Source organism: Heliangelus exortis, chromosome 11 (assembly GCF_036169615.1).
Source record: "Heliangelus exortis chromosome 11, bHelExo1.hap1, whole genome shotgun sequence".
Taxonomy (NCBI): Eukaryota; Metazoa; Chordata; class Aves; order Apodiformes; family Trochilidae; genus Heliangelus; species Heliangelus exortis.
Genome location: NC_092432.1, coordinates 12,968,080 through 12,992,132, shown reverse-complemented (window position 1 = coordinate 12,992,132; position 24,053 = coordinate 12,968,080). Strand labels below are relative to the sequence as shown.

General features: G+C 41.2%; 1 protein-coding gene across 16 annotated transcripts in view; it reads right to left on the bottom strand.

Moving 5' to 3' along the window:
* Positions 1-953: 953 nt before the first annotated feature.
* Positions 954-24,053, bottom strand: part of DAPK2 (death associated protein kinase 2) — a 50,119-nt gene continuing 27,019 nt past the window's right edge. For 9 of the 16 annotated variants that reach the window (XM_071754689.1, XM_071754683.1, XM_071754690.1 and 6 more), the window contains 7 exons: positions 20,977-21,115; positions 17,564-17,693; positions 16,381-16,429; positions 15,692-15,718; positions 12,676-12,828; positions 11,305-11,350; positions 8,907-10,388 (listed from right to left, as the gene is read on the bottom strand). In XM_071754689.1, coding sequence (XP_071610790.1) covers positions 9,753-10,388; positions 11,305-11,350; positions 12,676-12,828; positions 15,692-15,718; positions 16,381-16,429; positions 17,564-17,693; positions 20,977-21,115 — 1,180 coding nt within the window. In that variant the 3' untranslated portion in view covers positions 8,907-9,752. Of the gene's footprint in view, positions 4,137-4,671; positions 4,753-4,926; positions 5,017-8,667; positions 10,389-11,304; positions 11,351-12,675; positions 12,829-15,691; positions 15,719-16,380; positions 16,430-17,563; positions 17,694-20,976; positions 21,116-24,053 lie in introns of those variants that run through there. The other 7 variants (XM_071754697.1, XM_071754699.1, XM_071754694.1 and 4 more) reach the window with 2 other exon arrangements.

The following is a 24,053-nucleotide window of genomic DNA, read 5'->3' as shown; positions in this document are numbered from 1 at the left end:
CTGCTAAATACACGCCTTCCTTTTTCCCTGCCACAGACAGCTCCCTGGTCTCCATATAAATGTAGATAGAAACAATACCACTTATTAAAAGAAGAGAAAGTCAGCAGATGCACAGCGAATGGAATCAGACAGCGAAGGCCAAAATACAGAGAGCTGCTGGGGTCCGGCAGCGCCAGGCTCACCTCACTCCCTGAGGCTGCGGGACACCAGGGCACGTTGCGGGGACCTCGGTCCTGCGGAGGAAGCGCGTTTCACCACAGCCCAGCGAGCCTGCCCGCCTGCTTCACCGTGTGGCTGACAGCAAAACAAAGAGCCCTCGCTAGGGAAGTGCTAGGATGACGGCTCCACACAGGACCACCACGGCCCTCCTGAAACAGCCATTTTGATCCGGGATCCACCCTCACCCCCTTACCCCCAGCTGTCAGTTCTCACAGCGAGCACCAGCTCCCCGCGGGGAGCACCCGGCAGGTGCGGGGGGTAATGGCGGCGGCTGCTGCAGGAGGCCCCGGTGCTGCCGGACCCCCCCCTCCCCCTCCCCCCCTCCCGCTCCCGCTCCCGCCAGGCGCGCGACCCCTCAGGGCAGCGCCTCCATTTTCTCAACGCCCAACGGTTGAGGCTAGCGGCTCCAGGCCCCCTTTCCCTGACCGCCTGCGCTGCCTCCCCCAGGGTGGGACTTCCCATGACGGCTCCCAGGGAGGCAGGAGAGCAGCTGCCCCCCACAGCCGGGGGGATAACCCGCGTCCCTGCTGCCCCCGGGCGGCTCCCGAATCTGCGAGGGGACGGGGCAGCCCTGAGGGGAGCGGCAGCCGAACCGCCCCGACGGCCGCATAGGGGCCGTGTCACCCGCATGTCGCGATGTCACAGCGGCGACAAGAGGGACTCGCCCTTCCCGAGGGACAAACCACACACACACAACACCAAGTGGTGGGGAAAGACAGGCAAGACACTCGCCCTGCTTTGCCGAATTTTATTAGCAAATCAGAGTAACAAATACATTGCTTGGTTTTGACAGTCTCTATTATATCCAGACACATTAAAATCAGTATTTCTTTGAATAAAAATATAGGCAAGCATATTTTAAAACATCACCACTAAAGTAACAATAAAAATAATCTTATTTCAATGAAAATACTTGCTTTTTTCCCCAGACTATCACTTATCTCTAGGTTCCCTACTGCTTAAAAATAACAGAAAATAGATTTTTCTCCCCCACCAAAGTAAATCCTGTAACAAATTGTTTCATTAACATGTACTACATCTCCCCTCTCACCACCCTCTTCCATTCTGTGCTTTTTTTTTTCCCTTCTTTTTTTTTTTTTTTTTTCTTTCCCTTAATAAAAAAGAACCTCTGGGTTGTCCCTGAAAAGCCACCAATGGCAAAAAGTTGAACTAACTCCTGCACTAAGGAAAGTGTCCTCCAGTGTTCAGGCTCTCCATCCCTGAAGCAGGGCTGAATTTTCACCTCAGCGGAATAGATAGGGCAATAAATACAGAGAACACCAAATCTGGAAAAAAAAACAAATACAACTTCCTAAAAAAACACTAACATAAGCCCTGAAAACAAGAGGTTATACACCCACAGAGCACTCCTGTCTGGAACAGTCAGGGAAGAGTTTGGCTCCTCGTGGTTTCTGTGCCATAAGTGCCACATCCCTCGGGAGCCAAGGGAAGCTCCAGAAGGATGGAATGCCCCAGAAAGAGGCCATCCCTGTGAGGAAGTCACCACTGCTGTCCTTTACCTGACCTGCGCACAGAGATGACTGACTGAAGGCCAAACACCATGAGCTGTCTCTCATGTCTCTGTTAGGACACCACCTTATATCATTCTTTAAGAAGTGGAGCTTAAGGCTTCATGCTGCCTTGCTCTCCTCTGTCTGCCCTTCTGCTGCATCCCAACTTGCTCCCTAGTGGCAAGGATTTTGTGTAAGAAGAAAAGAATTTATTACTGTGAGAGCCCAGTTCTGAGGCAGTGACCCAAAAGCTGTTTTAACACAGCCCTTAATAATGCATTTATGTACATGTCCTGCAAACTCTAATTTGGAAAGTGAAGGTATTTTGAAGCTCCAATAATTCAGCAAAATACCACTGGCTTGGAGTTTATGTGGTTTTCCATAGCCCAGGAAATGACCTAATGGTAATGCACAGGGGACAGGAAAAGCAGGAAACAAAATTTGGTAGGTAAGCTGGGCTGCTTTTTGTCCATATATTTTTTTTAGTGTTCTATTTATGAAAGATTCCCTCCAGACAATGAAACAATAGTTTTCCACATTACTGCTCTCTCATTATACACACATTATTACAGCACTTTATGAGGATTCTCAAAGATTATACAGATAATACACCTTTTACTTAAATGTGAAGAGAAGCCCAATCCCCTTGCTCCTTATCTCTTGACCAGGCATATGACACAGACTACAGCAGCACAAGCCACAAAAGGAAACTAAATAAATACCATCAAAATGCAATGTAATTTCCAAAACATTCATTCTCCTGTTTCCAAAATTCTTGTACCTACATTCTCTTTCTCTTCCTGTACCTACATTCTCTTTCCCTTCCTTCAGCTTTCCCAGCCCAGGTTCACCTCCACTCCATACACATTCCTCTCACACTCATTTTTCTCCACTGCTGTCTTCCCCCTCACCATCTCCTTCCTTCATTTCATGTTTCTTCCCTCAAATCCTACTTTCTGCCTTTCTCCTCCAATGCTTCTCATACATTCCCTTCCTTTCAAAGAAATACTCTCTCATCAACTGCATTTTAATCTCTGCCTAAACAAGGATACAAAGCTACAAATAAAAATGGCACATTTTTATTTCTTTCTTTAAAACTTGAATCCATGCAAAATTGATCTGATACCGGTTTTCAACATCAGCTCACATCTTCAGCTCTAAAAGTTCAGCCTAACAAACCCAGTTCCCTCATCAATCTGTAGCTGCTTCTAGTAGGCTTGCTTCCTGATTTTTAATTTATTAAATGGCAAAATAAATATGTACTTCTAACAACTAATATATTCAATGAAAAAAATAACCTAGTTTATGCACATTTTTGGTACCAATTGAACAATACTGGCTTAGAAACTAGTACAGTTAAAATGATGCAACTTCCTAGCACAAGAAATTATGTCAGTATCAAAGTGCTTAATTCTTCAATTTTGGATACAACTCACTGAATAAAACAGATATTTGCAGTTTGGGTTGCACGTAAACAGCACCTATACAAATTGGTGTTAATGAGTATCCAATTTGCTGACAATAAATTAAAACAATAATAAAGTCTAATAAAATATTTTTCTTCATATACCTTGGGTTTTCAAGTGCCCTGCTTTGGTGAAACACCCTGCCATCATTCTGCAAAAACAGAATATATTTGGGTGCAAGTAAAACACTATGGAATTATTCTTTTTTTCATCTAAAAATGGCTTATCAGTGGCCACAATCAGTTGCACTCAAACTGCCAGTGGCAGTTGTGTTCATCTTCAGCCAAACATGATGCCAGAGCACAGTTCTTACTGCACTACACAACTGTTTACTGCTAGGTTCACAAAATCAAGGTTATGATACACAATGGCACAATGATTTTTCTCTTCAGTGACAACAGCAGTGAGTACTGTATACAGCTAACAAAACCTGCCAGATATCTGCCATCAGATATTTATGCTATTATAAATATAAAAATAGTATTAATTTTTTTCCTTAAGACTCAGTAATAATTTCCCTGAATGAAACAATGCACACAGTCGTAATCATTGCACGGAATGTGAAAGAACATCAGTAGAAACCTCACGCCCTGAGTGCAGCTGATACCACAAATAGATTGAAGTATCAGTGGAAAGCTCAACATACAAAAGCACTCCAATTGGTGCTTGTCCTGTGGCATTTCCATGGGAATCTGGATTCCCAATTTTCTAAAATGCTCACTAGGCATTTAAGGACATCATCCAGCTGCAGGTGTCGTTTGAGAAACAAGAAGCATCATACCAAGGGTTCAGACAAGAAGTCAGAGCTGCTTTTTTCAGCACAGCTGAGTTTCCTCTGTCTCCTGCCCATGGAATTCTCATCACATTATGATATGCTGCTCCTCCTCTGACGAGTGGCTTTTCTTTGTGAAAGATCCTCATTGTCACTTTCACAGTTTCTCTGAAACAGAAAGCCCACAGTGTTTCAGTTACATAAATGAGATACCATCCTCCTTAACATGATGTTCTAACGTTATTAGTGTATCATGTGTGGAGAAAAGGAGACCAAATAGAAACCTCACAAAATTTCATTCCGGAAAGTCCCATGCACTGCAAGGGGCCCCCAAACTCCATCACACAGTTGGGCACAAGAGCAGTGGGGGCAGACTCTCCACAACTGCTCATTTCTCAGACAGACAGCACGGTCACTGATATGGTATCCAAACATAAGGTGAATCCTCCATGCTGCTCCTCTACAGAATAAATGTGGCTAGCACCTGAAGGGTTTATAGAGCCACCTCTCTGCCCCACATTTCTGTCACAATAACACGATTTACAGCAGCATTAAAGACGGAGAAGGGATGTCCTGGTCCCATCATGTTTCCCATTCAAAAACATTGCCATCCTGTAGGGCTGTGCAACCATGTAAGGACAGCAGAAGACACTGCACAGTAAAACTGGTCCTTCCCTTCTTCCCCTCTGAGAAACGTACGTACCAAACTTTCATCCTCTATTAGGACCTTTTTCACCAGCGAACGAGAGAAGTGGTTACACAGTGAGACAATGTGGTAAGAAAGCTATGGAGAGAGGGAAGAGTGAGAATTTGATCACACACACACTCTGCAGACAGTTCCAAATACATTTCATTTATCTACTGCATATTAGTTTTAAATTCAAGCTCCATCTTGCCCTCTGAACCCAGCAGGCCTGGGAAGCCTTACACAGAAAGGATTAAAGGCTCTCAGTCATACCTTCCATCTCCTCCTAGCATATTGTCTTTTGAAGTTTTCCATGTTAACAACAGATGATTGCCGAACCAAAGCTTGTTGCTTGTCTACTGGCTAGAAGATAAAGAGAGAAATTTTACTGCTTGGCTCACTTTCGTGCATCCAATACAAGTGTTCTAGAGCTGGCTTAAAAAAAAAAATGCTGGCTGGCAAAGCTGTTGATTCATATAGGGGAAAGCAGAAGAAAAATAATTAAATCTAGTCCACCTTATGCTTGGATAGGAACCCTTTGACTTCAAACAAAATCCTAAAACTAGTGTACAATCTAGAGGTCACACTTGGCACTGTGGAAAAAATTGTTCTGAGAATTTCCACTGTTGCCCCTTTCCAGCCACTTGACCTGGCAAAAAAAGATGTATCACATAGCATGGACTTTAGCCTCTTCTGCGTCATAATGATTCACATGAAAAAACAACCAAAAAGTCTGGAAACAGCTTTTTTAGACAAAGGACAGGATGTAGAAAAGCCAAACAAAAGAGAGAGGTAACTAAGGGGGTGGAGGGGGTGGTGGTGCTAGAGGGTGCTAAGGCAATGCTTTCACTTGGTAAAGTTGCTAAGGGACTTCTTAGTGCACATCTGCACCATGTCCATTTTCTCTGTATTGAGTCCATTTCAACTGTCCTTTTTTTATTCATGTCACCCATTTTGAAAGGCACTGGGAGAAAAACCAAAAAGTTCCAGAGGCCTGAGAGAAAGGAGATGGAGCTGACATGAGTGCATCAAAAGCACTGCAGCACACTGCTGCTCACAGGTTTTGCATGTGCTCCCTAGAAATCAGGACCCAATAGAGTGGAACTCAGCATCATCACACAAGTAAGATCCTGTGCCATCTTCTCTAAATGTTCAGATAGAAATTTTCATAGTTTACCATTTACAAGAAGACTAAAAACTAAGTTGCATTAGGGCCCTTTCACAACTTCCAGCATGCTGCTCTTCATTTTATTCTAGCACATCTTTTCTGAATGATGATGCTTTTACAGGTTTTTCTTCTAGCAGGCTGATTTAAACATCATAGAAGGAAAGAATTCAGAAATTGTGCTGTGCTATAGAGAGTTCAAAGGTACGTAAGTAAGTCTGAGGCAGTCGCTTAGGGTCTGAGGTTGGAGAACATGTGAATTTATGTGAATGTGAAACATGGGATAACTTCAGAACATGCTACAACCCAAATATTTAACTGGTACCAAAGAATATCCCTTTTCCTTCCAAAGGATGGAGACTACACAACCCCTGTGGGTTACGTGTTCCAGTGTTCGAGTACTCTTCTAGTAAACAAGCTTATTTGCATTTTTTTAATGTTTACAGGGAATTTCAATTTGTGCCCATTGCCTCTTGTCCTGTTACTGGATACCACTGAGGACAACCTGGCTCTGCTTTCTGTACTTGATTCCACCACATATTTATACAGGTTGAAAAGATCCTCCCCAAATCATCTATCTTTGACACTTAACAATCCCAGCTCTTTCAGTCTCTCCCCCTTTGAAACACACTCCAACCTTTTACTCATTTCCAAAGCATTCCATCAAACTCACTCCAGTATGTTTTGTTGACAACATTGTAATAAAATGGGAAAAAGTCTGTCGTTTAGTATGAGTGACAAGGACACATGTTAAATCATATCTGAAAAACCTCAGGCTTTGTTCTTTATCCATACCCAGAGTATGACATCACAATACACTGATACCCTGGCAATAAACACATGACAAAAGAATTGCAATATCTCAGTATGGAGAAAAAAAAAAAATTATATATATATATATAGATAAGAACTCAAGCATGTGCCTAAAATTTCTGGATGGCATCTGGTGTTAAAGCAACAGATATTCTGCAAAATCTGGCACTGTCCTTCTGACAACAAAGCATCTGTGAACTCCAAAACAACAACCTCACTATTTGCACAGACCATAAAACTGTATCTAATAGATTGAGAGAAAAATAAGTTCAAAACTTGATCGGGTAAAAGGAAAAAGAGAAAGGCCAGAAAGATTATGGAACGACAATCATTCCAACAGTTCTGACCTGCATATGTAAGAGATGGGTAACCCAGAAATATTTATATTGAACTGTAATGCAATCACCTGAAATAGTAAGAGCACCAAAGGGCAATGGAAAACACACCAGTGAGGATTTAAACCTTTTTTTTTTTTTTTTTTTTTTTTAAAGCAAATAATTTATAATCTTTATGAGACAGCAAATTCACTTTTCTCACTAAAGGCTACAGGTATAGCATTTGTACAGATATCTCAGCAGTAATTCAAGGAGCCAATCTACCTGCTAGGCCTCTTTCTCATTTAGATGTACACACCACTTGCATACAAAAGAACTGGGACATTTAAGCATTAATATAATTTCCTCATGTTGCAAATGGCTAGCATGGTGCAACAAAACACTGAGGAGAAATCAATTCCAACCGGAAAAAATGTCACTGGCTTAATGCCAGCTGTACAATCATAATGAAAAATTTCTGAGTGCCCTTTAAGCAGTAAAATCATCACTGAATCACACAAAAGCTCCCTGACCCTACCCCAGACTGTTATTAACTGCCTGTCCATTTCCACCTTGCCTGCCAAGCAGTGCTGGTGTCATTTTCTCAATCATCAGAACACCTTCTCAAAAGCAGTGTGGCAGTGACCTGAGCCACAGCAACAGCAACCTCACTCACACATGCTCAGGAAGAGCAGCCCTATTTAATGTTGCTTTTCATCAAGTGCATTTCATCAAGTTCACAAAGAAAATATAAACAAGCAGAGAATATGAGATCTGAGAATCACAGTATTGTTTCAGCTGGAAAAGATACTTCAAGATCACAGCTGAGGGAAGGCACACTCCAGAGAGGCTTCTTGGAAGATATTAACGCTTGTGAAGCTTTAAGTTACTTTCTAAGAATTAAAACTCTCTCCCTTATTAAAAAATCCTGTGTTCTAGTTGCCCTGGACAGTATTTTGTGGGTCTTACATCTTGAATAAACCTGATGCAGAAACGACAACCGAAGCATTGGAGAGAATAAAAAATGCACATAAGTAAAATTCTCACTATAATTTGGCACAGTAGAGCCGCATCCTCCCCAGCCATCAGCACCAGCCTGCTAGGGACATTCCTGGCTATTCAGACTACTTTGAAGCTTTGAAAATTTTACATCTCATGTAAAGAAAAATGCTAGAGGGTACATCCAGTTTCCATCCTCCAGTGCCTAGTATGACAGGAGCAATACCCCTATTGAACCACTGTTTCTAACACCAAATTTGCAGCAGCCTCTGCATGTCTTTACAAGGAAATGGCAGTGATGGCTCCACTGTACACAAACTGGATGAGAGCACGCTTTTGTCTTTTATCCCAAAGTAGGAAACACTATCCTTAATAATGTTACCATTAATTATAGTAACATTATCCTTAATAATGTTATGAACATCAACAGTTCAATTTAGTGAGGTCATTCACTTCTCTGGAAAAGAAGGAAGTCTGGCCATTGGAAGACATTCTTATGTATATGTGTATATATATATATATATATATACACATATATAGGATCCAGTCTAGAGGGACTGGAGCAGTGATGCAGGGAATCATTTTACTGATTCCTGCAGCTGCTTCACAGAGCTGAGCAAAGGGGCTGCGAACCAGGTGTAGAAGCTATGCTGGCAGCTCTTTTCAGTACACAGAAGCTTGACATCTCTTTTTCAGTCACCAACTACACCATCAGGGAACAAATTCCTCCTGCATAAACATTATTTATTGTGTCCAGAAATGAGATGGGTATCTGTGCATATTAATACAGTATCATCAAAAAGGCAGCAGGGCATGATTCACATTTGGGCCAATGCTTTTTTTTTTTTTTTTTTTTTTTTTTTGTCACTTTCTAAAACATAAAAAAACCCAAACAGAACATTAAACAACAAAAAACCTTCACAGCAAGAACACTAATCTCTAATCCCACACCATAGATTAAATTAGTTGTAGTTTTGTCATCTTTATGGTAGAAAACAAACCAGAGCTCTATGTTATCACTTATTACTCACAAATTAGTATCTGCACTGCAAAATTACATACACGGTTCTTTGATCAGTTCACTACAAGTTCCCAGTTGTGTCTTTTGAATAGGATTTCTTTGGTATAGGACACCAAACTCAGCTGAATTTTAAAATAAAGAACTAATCAACAGCTAACACCTTGGATGGTACAGGATTTCACCCTGCATAACTGGCCTAAAAAATAAACTTAGCTTTTTGGAAATTCTCTGTGAAGTGGCTGCTGATGACCAAAGTACTGCCTTTAATTACTACACTGGGGGGGTTTTTTGTGTTTTGTTTTTTTTTTCAACATGACAAATTTTAACTTTTCAAATATTTCTCTCGTATGGTCATGTGGCCTGCCGCAGGTCTATATGACTCTTTCCTTCATCCAACAAAGATGCTATCAAAAGACTTTTTAGTTTCCAGAAACCCAGCTTCTAGTAAGTACCGACTAACCTACTCCTTTTTCCAGATTATTAGTTAGTAATATTCAGAAACTGTAATACATGAAGAAGTATGAGATAGGCAATGCAAAAGAATGAAGGGTTAAATGTGCCTGTAACCTTTATAATCCAGTTCCTCTAAGTTCAGACACCAAATGTGGTAAAACAGCACAGTTCTACAAACCACTGGGACTTTACAGTTTTGCTGAGCAACTCGTGCAATACATTGGAATTTCTGTTTTAGTTCTAAATGATGGGGGTTTTTTGTAGAATCCATGCACTGAAAACTTTTTAAACTGCTGCACATCACCAAACCCTGAGCCTCACCCGATCTACAACATTACTGATTTGATTCTGCTACACCAAGATTCAGCCCTGCCAGGAATTCTTCACAGCGAGACCTGTTTAACAGCTCTATTAGGGACTCATTGATATCCTTGTTGAAAACAGAGTCCAAGTTTCCATTCACAAAGGCTTCGCTTTCCAGTTGAAAACTACTCATTAAGTCCTGCATCCACTTGAGTTCCTCAGAAAGTTCTTGGCTGAGAGACTCATAGTGCCTCTGCAGCTCAGCATACTTCCCAGTGATGCCTGCAAGACTGGAGCCTACAGTCTGGATGTCATCGTGGAGATGTCTCTTCAGGGACTCCACTTTCCGGTACTCATACTTGAGCTGGGACAGCTTGTGCCTCACACTTTCGTTCTCTTCTTTATACCAAGCTTCTTTCTCATTGTAAATGGAAACCAGAGCATCAATGTCCTCCTGCAAGGAATCGTGGGATGCAGCCAAAGTGCTGAAGCCCCGTTCCGTACGTGAAATGTCTTCCACCACCCGTGCGAAGCGCTCGAAGTTGATGTAGGTGTTGTTGGGGGGCATGCTGGAATGGCACTTTATGGTGTACTCCCTCAGGCGTTTTGTCTTCAGCTGGGGGGTCTCAATCTTCTTGTTTTCTTGGACTTTTGCTTCTTCTTTCAGCTGGTGAGTCATCAGACAGAGGAACCAAAATTACTGAACATTCACGAGACAGCGCAGTAATGCAAGAACTCTACACAATGGATGCAGCCTGAGCTTCCACCATGCTGGGAGATTCTTTGCTCCCACGGATTTTCCTTCATGCATTTGATTAAAAAACCAAACAAACAAATGAAAAAACAACACCACACAAGCCCAAAAATCAACATGACAAGTGACGTGCATTCGTTCCAATGCGGTAAGTGTAAATAAGAGGATCAATTTTTTTTTCTAGTTGATTTTTAGCAGTTAACAGTCTCAAAGCTATATCTGTAAGGGGGAAAATGACAGTCCTGAAAACACTCCAGTTAATGTTTTGTGCAATGCAGAGCAAAAACTGAATGTCAAACATCTCCATTAGTCATGCTGCAATTAGTGAAAAGTATTTTCAATGACTTATCCACTAAAGAAAGCAGTATTTATGATCAAAAAATAAATACAGAGAGACAAATATAAGCAAATCAACACACTTGGTACAGCAGTTTTATCTTGAGAGAAATGGTACAGCCATTGGTACACATTGGTACAACTCTTCATCAAGAAAGCACTAAACCCAACACACAGTGTACGTCCATGCCAACAGAGAAGGATGGAAAATTCCACAGGCCAGTCCAGTGCAGGATAATGTAACATGCAACAAACATCAAAGCTTTGTCACCCTCTTTTTGAAAGTTACAATAATGCATTCATCTCTCATTCACAGAAAAGCAAAAATTTAGTCAGACCCAACCAATTTCTTCCCAGAACATCTCTTTGAGACACACAGAATCACTAAGTACTTAGAGGACACTTTCCCATTAAACACACCAGTAAGAGTGAGTATATCATCTCTGCTTTGCTCAGGGTAAAAAACAAGATAGATCTCTTTATTCAGTCTTACCGTGATCCACGGATGAGACAGAGCTTCCTGAATTGTAAGCCGTTTCCTAAAGAAGAACACAAACAAAAAAGACCCAGTCTTGATGAAAAATACCAAGACCATTGACCCATACTTCTCCCGGACTTCATACTTATCAAGATACTAGCTCTCAAATTTAAGGGTTATGTTTCTCCAGGAGGCATACACATTGCTTGTGTGTAGTTAAGTAACTGTTCTAAGTTTTAGTAGGGAGCTGTCCTTGCTCCATACATTTTTAGTTCTTACTTGATCAAAACCTATCAGTATTTTTGTGTACCCTTTCAAAAAAACTGATTACTATTGAAAACTATTACTTTGGGCTTTTTCATCCTGCATGCTAGAAAATAAATTCTTTCTATTGACCTTTAACACAACCATGTCTGAATCAAGTTATACAGCATTAACTGTATCAAAACTGTTCTTTGGAACATGATGTTACCTCACTGCAGGAACTGCCATTTCCTGAAAGCAACATTTCTGAGACCAACACTTCAAACCTAATCAATCCTCACTTCCTTCTGCACTGTGGCACTTTAAGAGCACAGAGAATCAAAGGCAGAAACACAGCACTGCACAGGGACTGCTTCTGAACATGGGACAAATAGCAGGATCACTGACTTCTCCTGTCACAGATTGCCAGACCTGTGCAAGCCTCTTGTCAGACCCCATTAGGCTATTCCAGCCTATTCTGTAGGATTTACAGAACTCTTGACCAAACAGCTTGCTTCTTTCTCTCTAATGCCTATTTTCTCTCCCAGTGAAGCCACTAGAAAGAACTGAAATGGCCTGGCTTGTCTCCAGAACAAATAGGGTTATGGGGAAGAAGATGCTACTCCTGAGTGTATTGAGTGAAAAGAAAAACTAAAAGATAAAAGGTGGTTATAGGTGGCTCCTATAAACTGGGAATAAAGATCTGCACAGCTGTCACACATACACTAGGTAACTGCAAAAGAAAAATTCCTCCAGGAGCACATGTGAGGATTTTTCTGCCCTTGCCACACTGGGAGCACATTCTGAAACCATGTCACCTCCTTGCAAGTAGTTCACAACAGACTAAAACATTGGAGTGGTAGTTACCCTGAACTAGAGATTTTGCACACAGTTTTCAGCCCTTCCCCCACACCCTATTGTAGCAGCTTGACTCAGGTGAGAATGAAGTCCTGAAAGCAAAATTTAACTGAGGAGATTTGGTTCCTCCTTTAAGGGTTTGTGGGTGGAGTGATTAACTAGGGGCACAGCAGCACCCCCCTGTCTTGCTCTTGAATGGCAACACGTGCTGCTGGGAAAGCTTTGCAGATCCCTCACCAGGTTGTTTTTCACCAAGTTTATCTTAGAGACACAAAGGAATCTTACCGTGTATCTTTCACCAGCAGTTTTTGGATAAAATCTTTTGCCAAGTCACTGGTGTTGCTGAAAAATTCTTCATCAAATTCATAATTCACAGCTGTGATGTTGGCAAGTGTTTCTTGCTTAGTTTCTCCAAGGAAGGGTGATGCACCACTAAGCCTAGATAAGCCAGAGAGAAGAATCGATTGGAAAAATAAACAGCAGAGGTCCCCTAATGAAATTACAGTGACTGAGTAATATACTCTCAGGACTTTTGTGGATTCTGTGCTGTAGCAGCCATGTCAGGTGGGAAATAAAAGGTCCAGCTCTGGCTCATTAACCTGCAGTTGTAAGTCAGACTCATTTTGAAAGTCTCTAGTGCAGCACTAGTGTGTGCACACAGACAGAAATGCAGAGATTAGCCTCTACTAAGTGTGTTATTGAAATCATTGCTAATCAAACTAGAAAAACCTTCAGCTGGGGAGAGTCTCCGTCCCTGTGAACCCACAAAGACTACCAGGCAGAAGCTTCTATCATCTCCAAGCAGATAAAGCAGTGTTTCTCTAGGTTTTATTTGGTAAAAGGCCAGTCCCAACTTCTTTTCTGTCTACAAAGCCACAGACAAGTTCCCTGCTCAGAGGGTTCAGCCAAGAGACCAGCTGGAAACATGATTCAGTGTGTGATCGTGGAGCACAAGACACGTGCATGGCCTTGCCTAGGGGCCAACTCCACCAGAGGGGTAGGGCCACACTACTCATTGAAAGTAATCAAAAAACAGGAGGATTTTGGCTGCAATAAAATCTGATTGTTTCCAAATAATGCAAAATTTGATTCTGTTGGCAATCCACTCCAACTCCAAGGATATAATGGAGACATCATCATAATAAAATGCTATTTATTAACCTTACTTAGACAGAAAAAGCTTTCATTCTGCTTTGCCCATCTTTCAGCTGTGACTGACAACCTTCATCTTTGATGACTACTTACCCCTGCTCCAAAAAAATCAGCTGTCAGAAGGGATTCATTGCAGACTTTTCCTGCTCTGCCTTCCTCCCTCAGTCCACAATGGCGCTGACTTGCAAAATTTTGGGTTACGGGAAATGTTATTTATACAAAGGAAATCGATCTCATCCCTTTTTTTAAAACCTTCAGGGCTATTATTATTATTATTATTTTTATCTACTATGTCTAGCTTGGATAGCAGAGTGTCAGGATGCAGCAGGCTCAAAACAGGACCGGAACAGACTCCTGACACCTAAACTGAGGCTTTAAATACTAAACTGCTTGCTTACATGACCTTACTCATGTCTGTATTGCCAAGTTGACTGGGACTTTGGGGGTAAGCAAAAAGCTAGAGACCACCTGGGCCATTGAACTCAGTCCTCAGCCTCCCCATGTCCTTTTTTCCACAGAACACCCATTTGTGCACATAGAAGTATTTCTTTCCTCTCCCTCTACAAGCATTCAATGACACCAAAGCAGCTGACAAAGCAACATGAGTGAGGTCCTCTGGTTGTCTTTGATGCTGTAAACTTCACCCCCTAAGGTGCTTCTTAACAGGTTTTACATACTCCCTCTCTTAAGCTTTTGTTCCATTGCTGTTAACCACAAAAAGGCTACAAGGAGGCACCTCACCACAGACCATGGACACTGTTCCAAAACTAAGGCTTGGAAACCTGCAATAAAGCCTTGGATTCTTTTTCCTTTTCCCCAAACTGTGCCATGAAGTAGCTGTAATTCCACCTCTTGGGACTTTGCTGGAAGGCAAAGCTAACAGTGCTCTGTTCCCTTCTGAGAATGCTTTTTTTCTCTGGGACCCAGTGTTGAGGTCTGTGAGATGGGCAGATTCTCATATCTTAACACCTAATGCAAATTACTTTTGTCATATCCTGACTCAGTGCCTGCAAAGACCTAACAGGAGACCTCAGTAATAAAGGCTTTGCCCTTACAACCCAGTGAATCACCCCAGTGGTTACCTGTAGGCATTTTCATCTCTATATTTGATGATGGCATCCATTCTATTGCTGCCATATTTGCTAAAGCAGTAATTATCACACCCCATTTTTTCAGAATTCCTCAGAACAAAAGGCTTTAAAATTACCAGGCAATACTAGTTCAAGGTATACAGATTTCTAGCACACAGCATTATCATGCATAGCATGACTCCTCCCCTCATAAAAAGCACACTCTTTTTTCTTTTCATTTGTAGAGGGACAATTTTCAACATTAATTATAAGGCAATCATAACAAGTCAACCAAGTACAACAGATCTGCCCTGGATACAGTACAGAACCCAACTTCACTCTCCACCCCCAGGAATCTGTCTTGTCCCCGGGATGCCCACAGAACCTCGTTTCTTTGAGAGTGTGAGCTTGTCACACTTTCCTACTTTTATTTACTCATCACCAACAGACATACATCTAAGAAGTATTTTTTTTTTCCCTCATGCTTTCTGACTACAATGATATTCCCAACCAGCTTTTGCTTTACTAGCTTTAATAAGCCTTTCTTTCTCCTATAAGACGAATTCTCAGTTCCCAGGGTCAACTTCCCTCTCCTATCCCAGCTTAAATTCACCTTTTTGAATATGGGTGACCATATTTATGCATAGTAATCTAGTCTGCTGCCTTTACAAGCAAACTAAAACTTCCCTGTTTTCTCCTGAAACATCTCACCTTGTAAATGGTACTATCACATTTTCTGTTTCTATTCTCTCCACACACTGGTTTCTCACAGCCCTTCTGTGAGCAACCAATATGCTTGAGCTTTTTCATCCTCTACCATTGGAGCTGAGGAGCTGCCATAAGAGGCAGAAATGCCCAGAGCCATTTATTCTTAAGCTTCTCGGAATGCCTCTCTTCTTTTCCCCCCACTTCTTTTAAACTTGAAAAGGCTGCTGGATAACATTTGCCCATTAGTCAAAGCACTGCCCCACCCCATGAGTGCAGCTCCTTTTCCTAAATGACTCAAGGGAAGAGATGGTTTGTGCCAGTGCATTAGAGCTTTAGGAACACTTACAGAGTACTGAATCTACTGTACTTACAGTATGTAGGTGATGACTCCTATACTCCTGAAAAACAAAGGAGATTAATTGGAGGGGTTCTATATGACCTGTATTCTTCTTAAGGTACACAATATGAAAAAGTCACTAGGTAGCTGCTATACGGGCAGGGCAGGAGAACCATTGTGGCTTTAGGTAACTGCTAACATCTATCCAAGAATGGTGTTGCAGGGAAAACATGAACTTTACATACAACCTACCTCAAGTAACGTGGATATTTGAAGTCTTTTTGTGTATTTCTGTTCTTGCAGGTACTTATTACAGAACAGATCAGAAATACAAAGAAACAGAAGCAAGGATGTTTGATTTGGGGTGACCTCCTTTGCCAGCCTTCTCAGCAGACCAGATTAGTAGGCAGGTCTGCTCTGTATGCAGTTCTCTCATAAATAAAGCTGTCACAAGCACTGCAGGAAGATGCTTTCTTTAAAGAGTGCTCCTCTGCAGTGGACAGTGGCAAACTATTAACTCTACCACAGCCATCATTAAAGTTTCTCACTGTAATTTTGCAGAAATTAAATGCTTATACTTTAATTTAAAACTATGCATTAAAAATGAAAAGACAGAAAAAAAGAGTTAACTGCACTTAAGTTTTTTGTTTTGGTTTGGTTTTTATTTGTTGTAGTAGAATGAATTCTATACAGAGCAAACTGGGAAAAATGTTAAGAACTTACCACATGTCTGCAGCTAGTCCAAGTGGTTCATAGTTTACTATTTCTGGAGCTGTAAGAAAAATTTAATCAATCATCAGCAATTGAGGTAACACATTTTTACATGGCTGCATTAGGTAGCACGTCAAGAACTACCAAACAGGATAAAGGCAGTTACAGGATAGTTACTACTTTTATAGCCTGACATGAAGTCAAGGTTACAGGTGTCTAGAAGAGATGACACAGAGTAACTTGGAGCATAATGTTAGTCAAGAATGAGAGTAAAACAGACATTATATACCAGTAACAGTACAGATTTTAACAACAAATTATTTCATCTCCTAGGGATGCTGTTATGCCTAAGAATCTGAGATTTTGTCTTGGTTTTAACTGGTGCCAGTAAACCTAGTATCTAATGGCCAGTCAGAAATATCCCTTAGGCAACAGATTGAAAGTACATGCCAGGCACCATTGCCATCCATGTCAAAGCCCATCATCTTTATAAGAAACACTTCCTTGTTGGAAACCAACCTCCCATAAGACTGCATGCAAAAGAAAAGACCAAAGTGAGGTAATGAGATGAAGAAAGGTGTCTGTAACAGTTGTGTTTAACTGGACTGAAATATGAATTACAATTCTATCCTTCCAACCCCTCCCAACCCCCCAAGAAGAAGCCCAATACCTTTAATTGAAAATAGTAGTAATGGAAAGGAGTAGGATTAACCTAAAACCCAAGCAAGACAGATTAGAATTATAATCAGTGAGTAACAAAAAAGAGAATTGGGTGGAGAAATGTAAAGGGAGGTGAGAGTTTAGTACTTGACAGATGTACAGTGTGTGGCAGTTTTATCTAGAAAGCAACCACAGAGATACCCATGTAACCAGGTACTGCTGTACTACAGTGTAGAGAACTTACTTGTCCCAAACAGGAGGTAAAAAATGACAATTTATATTTGCAAGGTTTCACAATTTCATTCTTGAATTTACATCTCTAATTTTTTATTTGGTAGCAACATATTCTCACAGGAGTAGCACATCTGGCTTATAGAAAGCACCTTTCCCTACTCCAGAAAAATAAAATTCTAGATTTAAGTCCCTTTGATACAAACGAGATTGAAAGTACCTCTATCCCTCACTCCTTAACTCTGAAAGATGTCTCAGCTTCCTCAAGAAACTTTCAATATGAGCTAAAGGAACATTCACTCACCTACAAATTCTGGAGTTCCAAAAATGTTTTTAAATTCAACACCATCTTCTATTTTGTGAGCCAGGCCAAAGTCAATGAGCTTGATGTGTGGAATAGGAATATTCTTGTCAAGTAGCATAATGTTTTCAGGCTACAAATATCAAAAGATAGACATTTTTTATTATATTGTTAATAACTAGGGAAAGTAGCAGAGCTCTCAAGCATGTTTTTTTCACACATACAACACTGTAAAACAACAACATACCTCTGCCTAACTATTTACAATTTATTCTTTTTTCAAAGGGACGACAGCTGTGAAATTTGACATCACTGAATGGACCAGAACTTAATAAAAGCAAAGCAAATAAAATAAAATTAATACTTACATTCCTCGGATTTTATGTCATGCAAAACCTGCCTTTCTCTATCTTCCTGTTAGCAGCCCTAATCTTATTTTCTTAATGATGGCTATTGTCAAAATCAAAAAAAGATCCCCTTGCTTTCACAGTGAGACAGAAGTTTTCCACACACCTGTGTGCAGTTCCCTAAGCTGACAAAATACATCACTGGTCAGTGGCCCAGCAGCACCTTGACATAACACAAAGGAGAAGCTCAGTTTATGTTGTTCCCTCTTAAACCAGAAAACAGATCTGGAAGATGTCACAGCCTGACCCCATGGATTTGCTGCAGGCAGAACAACTGCTGCACACACATCACAGCAGGCAGAAGTTGGCTGAAGCAGGGCAGGCACCTGGTGCAGAGGCTGAGTGCCATTGCTTGATCCTGAAGAAAAGCTGCACCACCGAGTACTCTGACTGACAGCAATGTCACTGATCCATTCTCTTCTTGGAATTTACAATGGGAAACTTCACTATTTCTGCCCAGCTGCCCCTGTACTGCATTGTAACCCACTGGGAGATGTCTTATGAAAGGCTTCTTGAGGGATTCTCACATCTCACATCTAAACATACTTAGAGAAGGAAAATGTTCTTCTCTATGAGAAGAAATTCACAGCTGCTGCAAGGCCAGGAAAGATGTAGGACTTACTATCTGAACCACCCAGAAGATGGAAAAAGTTGGGATCAGAGGTTGTATTGATGCTGAAAGAAAAGGGTTAAATTACTAAATACTAAATTACTATATTACTAAATACTAAATTGACCAGGCTTGTGTGACTGACAGAGTATCCGAAGTTGGTCACATTGACTCCTTGGAAAGTGTGTAGTCTCTCCCACAGACCTTCCCTGAGTGCAGACCCAGGTTTGGGACAGCAGTAGCTCATATATGATACCAATCTATCAAAAGAGCATGTAGCATCTCTCACAGCATGTGGGGAAAAGCCAAAGCTAGAACTGTGAAATTAAAGCTAACTTTTTCAATCACAGGCTCTGACTTTCTTTAACAGATATAACTAGTATTTCATAAACTTACTTCTTCAACTGAATTTCTCAGCCTTAGTTACTCCCTACATAGTCACTTCCTCACTAGTTCACAGGTTTCAGAGTAAACTATGTGTTCAGTTTATAGCCCCTGAAGAACTTTACTGCACTGATTTGTCATAACTTAATCATAAGCCCAAGAGCAACATTCAGACATTTTGATTCCCTGCTGGTAGCTGCCTGATCCTTCTACATCAGATTCTAGTGTGGAAGCAGCTCCTGCTAACACACACCCTCAGTCAGAGCTGCTCTGGGAAAGAGAGCATATGAATAATTTATTGTCACAGGCATTGGACCAAGAGTGTTTCAGCCTCAGGCTAACAAGTCTGGTTTTCTTCCATGGATCTAGGGCACATGTGTTCACCCCAGATACCTGATGTAAGCTTGTTTAGAGCAGACAGAAGAGACTGAAATGGCAACAAGTCTCAGTCACTACCTCTTGAACTGTTTTATTGCTGAGGTGGTGTAAGTCACTGTAGCTCCAGTGCAGTCGATGGAGCCCTGTCAAGTGATGAGATAATTAGGAATCATCTTCTGCCTAATCAGATCACTGCTTAAAAATACAGGTCTAATTTAGCACTAGCAAGACTGCAAATCTTGTCCTATAAAATCCAGGAGGGTTACTCTGTGAATACATTTTGGGTCATTTGATACTCACTATGAGTTAAATGATTCTTTACTTATTCTGTCTGATTCCTATCTTGCATTTCTTGTAACATCATCACTGACCACCTGACATTACCAGTATTATAACTGCAAAAATCAGTATAGAAAAATTTGCACCTATATTCTCACAATTACTTCATGCCACTGAATACTCCCCTGTTTTCTAATGCACAGTGAAAACTTTCTGTCTTTGGCATCTGGATTCATGAAGTAAAGTCAAAATCAAGTGCACATCCTTTACATGTTCACACATCTGATAGAAATTATCACGTGCACCCCACGAAGATCTGGACAGTAGTTTGCCAACCAGTTTCTTAGGTTAGATAAGATTTGGACTGACTACATAGATGCCATTAACACTGACTCAAGACCAAGCAATTCAAGGCAGAGTCAGCATTAGGCACACACTTAGCACAAGGAATCAGCATACATATATACACAGAGAATCTGGGAGGAGTCTCTCTATGGCACACACATAATCAGTAATAAATTAACCTGGATTTAAAACTAGGATAAGAATCATGTAATCTAGCAGCAGAGTTTCTTCCTTTTCCTTCATTTTAAAGCAGTTCCCTTCCTTGTTTTATTGTTCTTTCTCCTAGGGCATAAGTGTATTGTAAATGTATTTCTAGAAGCAGCAGTAGTTGAGGTAGCCAGTTCTGTAGCTCTGAGACAGCTACTGAGAATGCACTTTCTTCTAGTCTCAAGAGTTTCATTCCCAAGGGCAACAGACTCCTAGGCTCAGAGAAGCATGTTCACCTAGGCAGGCCACAAACAAAAGGAGAGAGAGTCCCTTCTGTGTTGTCAAGGACCAAAGCTACAGATGTCACCTAATACGGTAGGAAGAGAGCTCTGTGGGATGTGCTGTCAAGGCCCTAAGCAGCTAAGAAAGCACCAAGTCTTTCTGTTAACCAATATGCACTGGATGACACAGACTCCCCATCTAAGTCTAAACAGAGTATGGACTGGAAGCAGGCACAGTTGTTTGTAGCTGAACCTGGTCTTCCTCTTCGCAAAAAAGTATTTCTTTTGCACATCACTCTAATTTTTTAATTATTTAAAAAAAACCAAAAGACACAACATGCTTTGAATGATACACCAATGCAAACAGCTGAAGGACGAAGACTTAAATAGAAATTTTTTTCTCTATTAGTAAATATATAAGCCCATCCAAAAGTTATCACAGGCCTGATAAAGGAGTTTGTCTTCCTTGGAGCATTCAGTGTGAAGTGCATTTAAAGTGGCCTTACCTATTATTTTAGACACATTATCAAATAAACTGTAGAACATGTAGCCCACCATTTAAAAAGTTTAAGCCAGCATCTTTACCTTTAAATCAAAGTGAGCAATTTTCTTAGAGTGAAGGTAATTCACACCATCCAAAATCTGCTTGATGAATCTGGTTGCTTCCTCTTCACTCAAAGACTCCTTCTGTGCCAGGAAGTCAAATAGTTCTCCTCCAGAAACCCTGAAAAACACACCACAAGATGGCCTATAGTCTACTGCATTGTAAGACAGAAAATAAGCCTAAGCACAGAAAACTAAAAAACTAGAAAAATAACTCCATACTGTTAGATAAAGGCCACATTTGCAGACAATCGAGAATTCTGTTTTTTGTTCCCAGGTGTGCCAAATTTTCTTTTGGCTTAAGCTCTCCTTCCTGCAAATTAAGGACTACCTTTCCCTTAGTCATTGATGCTGCAAGGTTCATCAAGAACTATAAAGGACCAAAAAAGGTACAATGTTTGATGAATACACACAGGCACATATTTCAACAGGTAACTTCAATGTTAACCACTTCAGCTGCTATTTTTCAACATTTTCCTTTTGTATGAGACAGAGGAAACAGAACAAGTTGTTACAGTCAAGAACTGTTGAAGAATCGCTTCTATTATTGGTTGCCATCAGATATATGAGGCAATAAGACTTGCAAGCAGAATATCTTTTCTTTCCAGAACAGCCATGACTATTCTAATACAATTTTTTGCCTGACATAACTAACAGGAAAGCACTTATTTTGTGATGAATTTTTAAAAAGAACGCAGGTTGTGGTAACTGGGAAGGTACCTAAAATTGTTTTCCCAAATCAATGAGTTTTCACATCAAAACTGAAATACATTCTGTGTATGTTTAGCATATCCCTGAAGAGTGTGAAGAAGACAGAGCAAACCATGTACCTGCCACACTGCACCCAACAGCACTGGACTCAGCAGAAACAGCACCTGGGGAATCCAACTCTGTGCCAGCAGTGAATTTGGGAAAGGGTCAACATTTTAGCCAAAGCTTCTTTTAAACATCAGGAAAGCTTCTTCAATTAATCAAGCATATTGGGAACACTCTTTTGAAGCTGGAGGTCACTGCAGCTTAACCTTAGTTGGCAAGGTGCTGTAATGCTTATTTTGATAAACTGCAGGGAGTATGAGTATCAGAGTGTCAGGAGGAGCCATCATCTGTTCAGGGAGGAAATTTAATTATCTTTATTAGCAATTACCATCACCCTTGCATCCAGCAGCTGAACGCAGCTGCCTTAATCAGGACAAACTTCTGTGGCACCCATTCTGTTAAAAGTGCAGTAAACTGCAGCCTGACACCAGGCCCCACAAAATGTGTCAGATGATGTGAGGACAGGAAAAAGTAGACAGTAATGAAATGGGAAGTTGTCTCAGTACAAAGTAGCTGCCAGTCAGAAAAAGCAAGCTCCTTTCCTGTCTTCCAGGGCACGGCTACAGTGACCAACACTTGGTGATAGACATGAGCTTCAAAATCAACAGATGCTTTTCATCACTCATATGCCATCTGCCAGCAGTCAGTCACACTGATCTCCAGGAATGCTCCCTGGCCTAAATGCTGCCTCCCCTGAAAAGCCACTGGTTATTTCATCTCACTCAGGGATCAAAGCTTCATTGCCTGGAATCTATACACAAGGGCAAGGCAGGTGCCCTAGGGAGCACCTAGAGAGTCTCCATAACTTTAGCCACGGTGTCTCTGTACTTCATGTTTCATAGATTCAGAAAAATTGCATCATTTACTCATTACCTAAAAACTGTAATAAGACCTCAAGCTGCCTCCTTGACTACAGCTTTACTTTAGTGCCATAAATTGGCAGACAAAAGATATGTCACCTGCACAGTTTCTGTAAGACTCAGTGCTTTGTAAAGTGGGTGGTATTGATTCCTCTAAAAAGCAGAACACAGCCCAAAAAAGCTTAAATTTCTCTCTGTCTTCCTTCACTAAATGACAAATTTCACCCCCTTATGTCAAGACTGTACATCCTGACCAGCAAAGCACCATTTATTAGAAGAGCTATTTCCATTCCTGGGTCTGATGAGTACAAACAGACAATTCTACTCCCTGCTTTGGGAGAAAGTGTTCAGGTTTACCCTGGTTCTCAGTGGAGATTAGGTAAGCTGAGCCACACAAGTACACACAGATTTTAATTTGTGCATGCACTGAGATAATATGCATCCCTTTCAACTTCTTAGGCTAGACCTACAGCACACACTATGAACTGTACAGAAGGAGATCCTTTGGACATAGAATCAGAATCAGCTGGGTTGGAAGGGACCTCTGAGATCATCAAGTCCAACCCTTGATCCACTACTGCCATGGTTACCAGCCCATGGCACTGAGTGCCGCGTCCAGTCTCTTTTTAAATACCTCCAGGGATGGAGAATCCACTACCATAAGGTGGGGCAGCTCTTCCCCGCCCTTTCCAGCCCTCTCAGCAGTGCTGGGTGCTGCCCCCTTATCAGCTGATCGGCCTCACCTGAGGCCACCAGCAGCACATAGGTCTGTATGTTCATCTGTGCACAAAGTGTCATTCACTTCTGCTGCAGTTTTCATTCTCAGCCATGAAACACCTGGAATGGCAACAAGAGCCAAGTTTCATAAAAATTCATTAACCCAGCATAAGCTTGGGTATAAAGAGACTCAGTCACTTGGTGCCTCCCCTTTTTCATGTCTGGAAAAAGAGAAATAATGGTATCATGGCAGATTATTTTTTTTTTTAACTCAGTAATTGACGCTAGGCAACTGCAAAATTTTATTGAAACAACTCTCAAGCTCACACATCAACAGTAACACTATTAAATTAGGGCACATCCAAATGCTCTACAGCATTCAGCTGCAGATGCAATGCAGAGGAGCAGGTGACCTGTGACCACCCAGCCACTACAGGTCAACTCTAACAGGCATCCAAATGGTTTGCAAACAGCACTGAGAAGTGGAAGCCAAACAGGGACAGGAAACTTCAGCTCCCCTCCCGACTTCACAGAGAAGAATTTTCAGCTCTGAGACAAGCAGGGGAAGCTGAAATTAATTACAGGACCACTCTACAATGACAATTTCCTGCAGAATCTAACACTTCAGTATATTCAATCTGAGACATGAGTAACTTTAGCAATTTG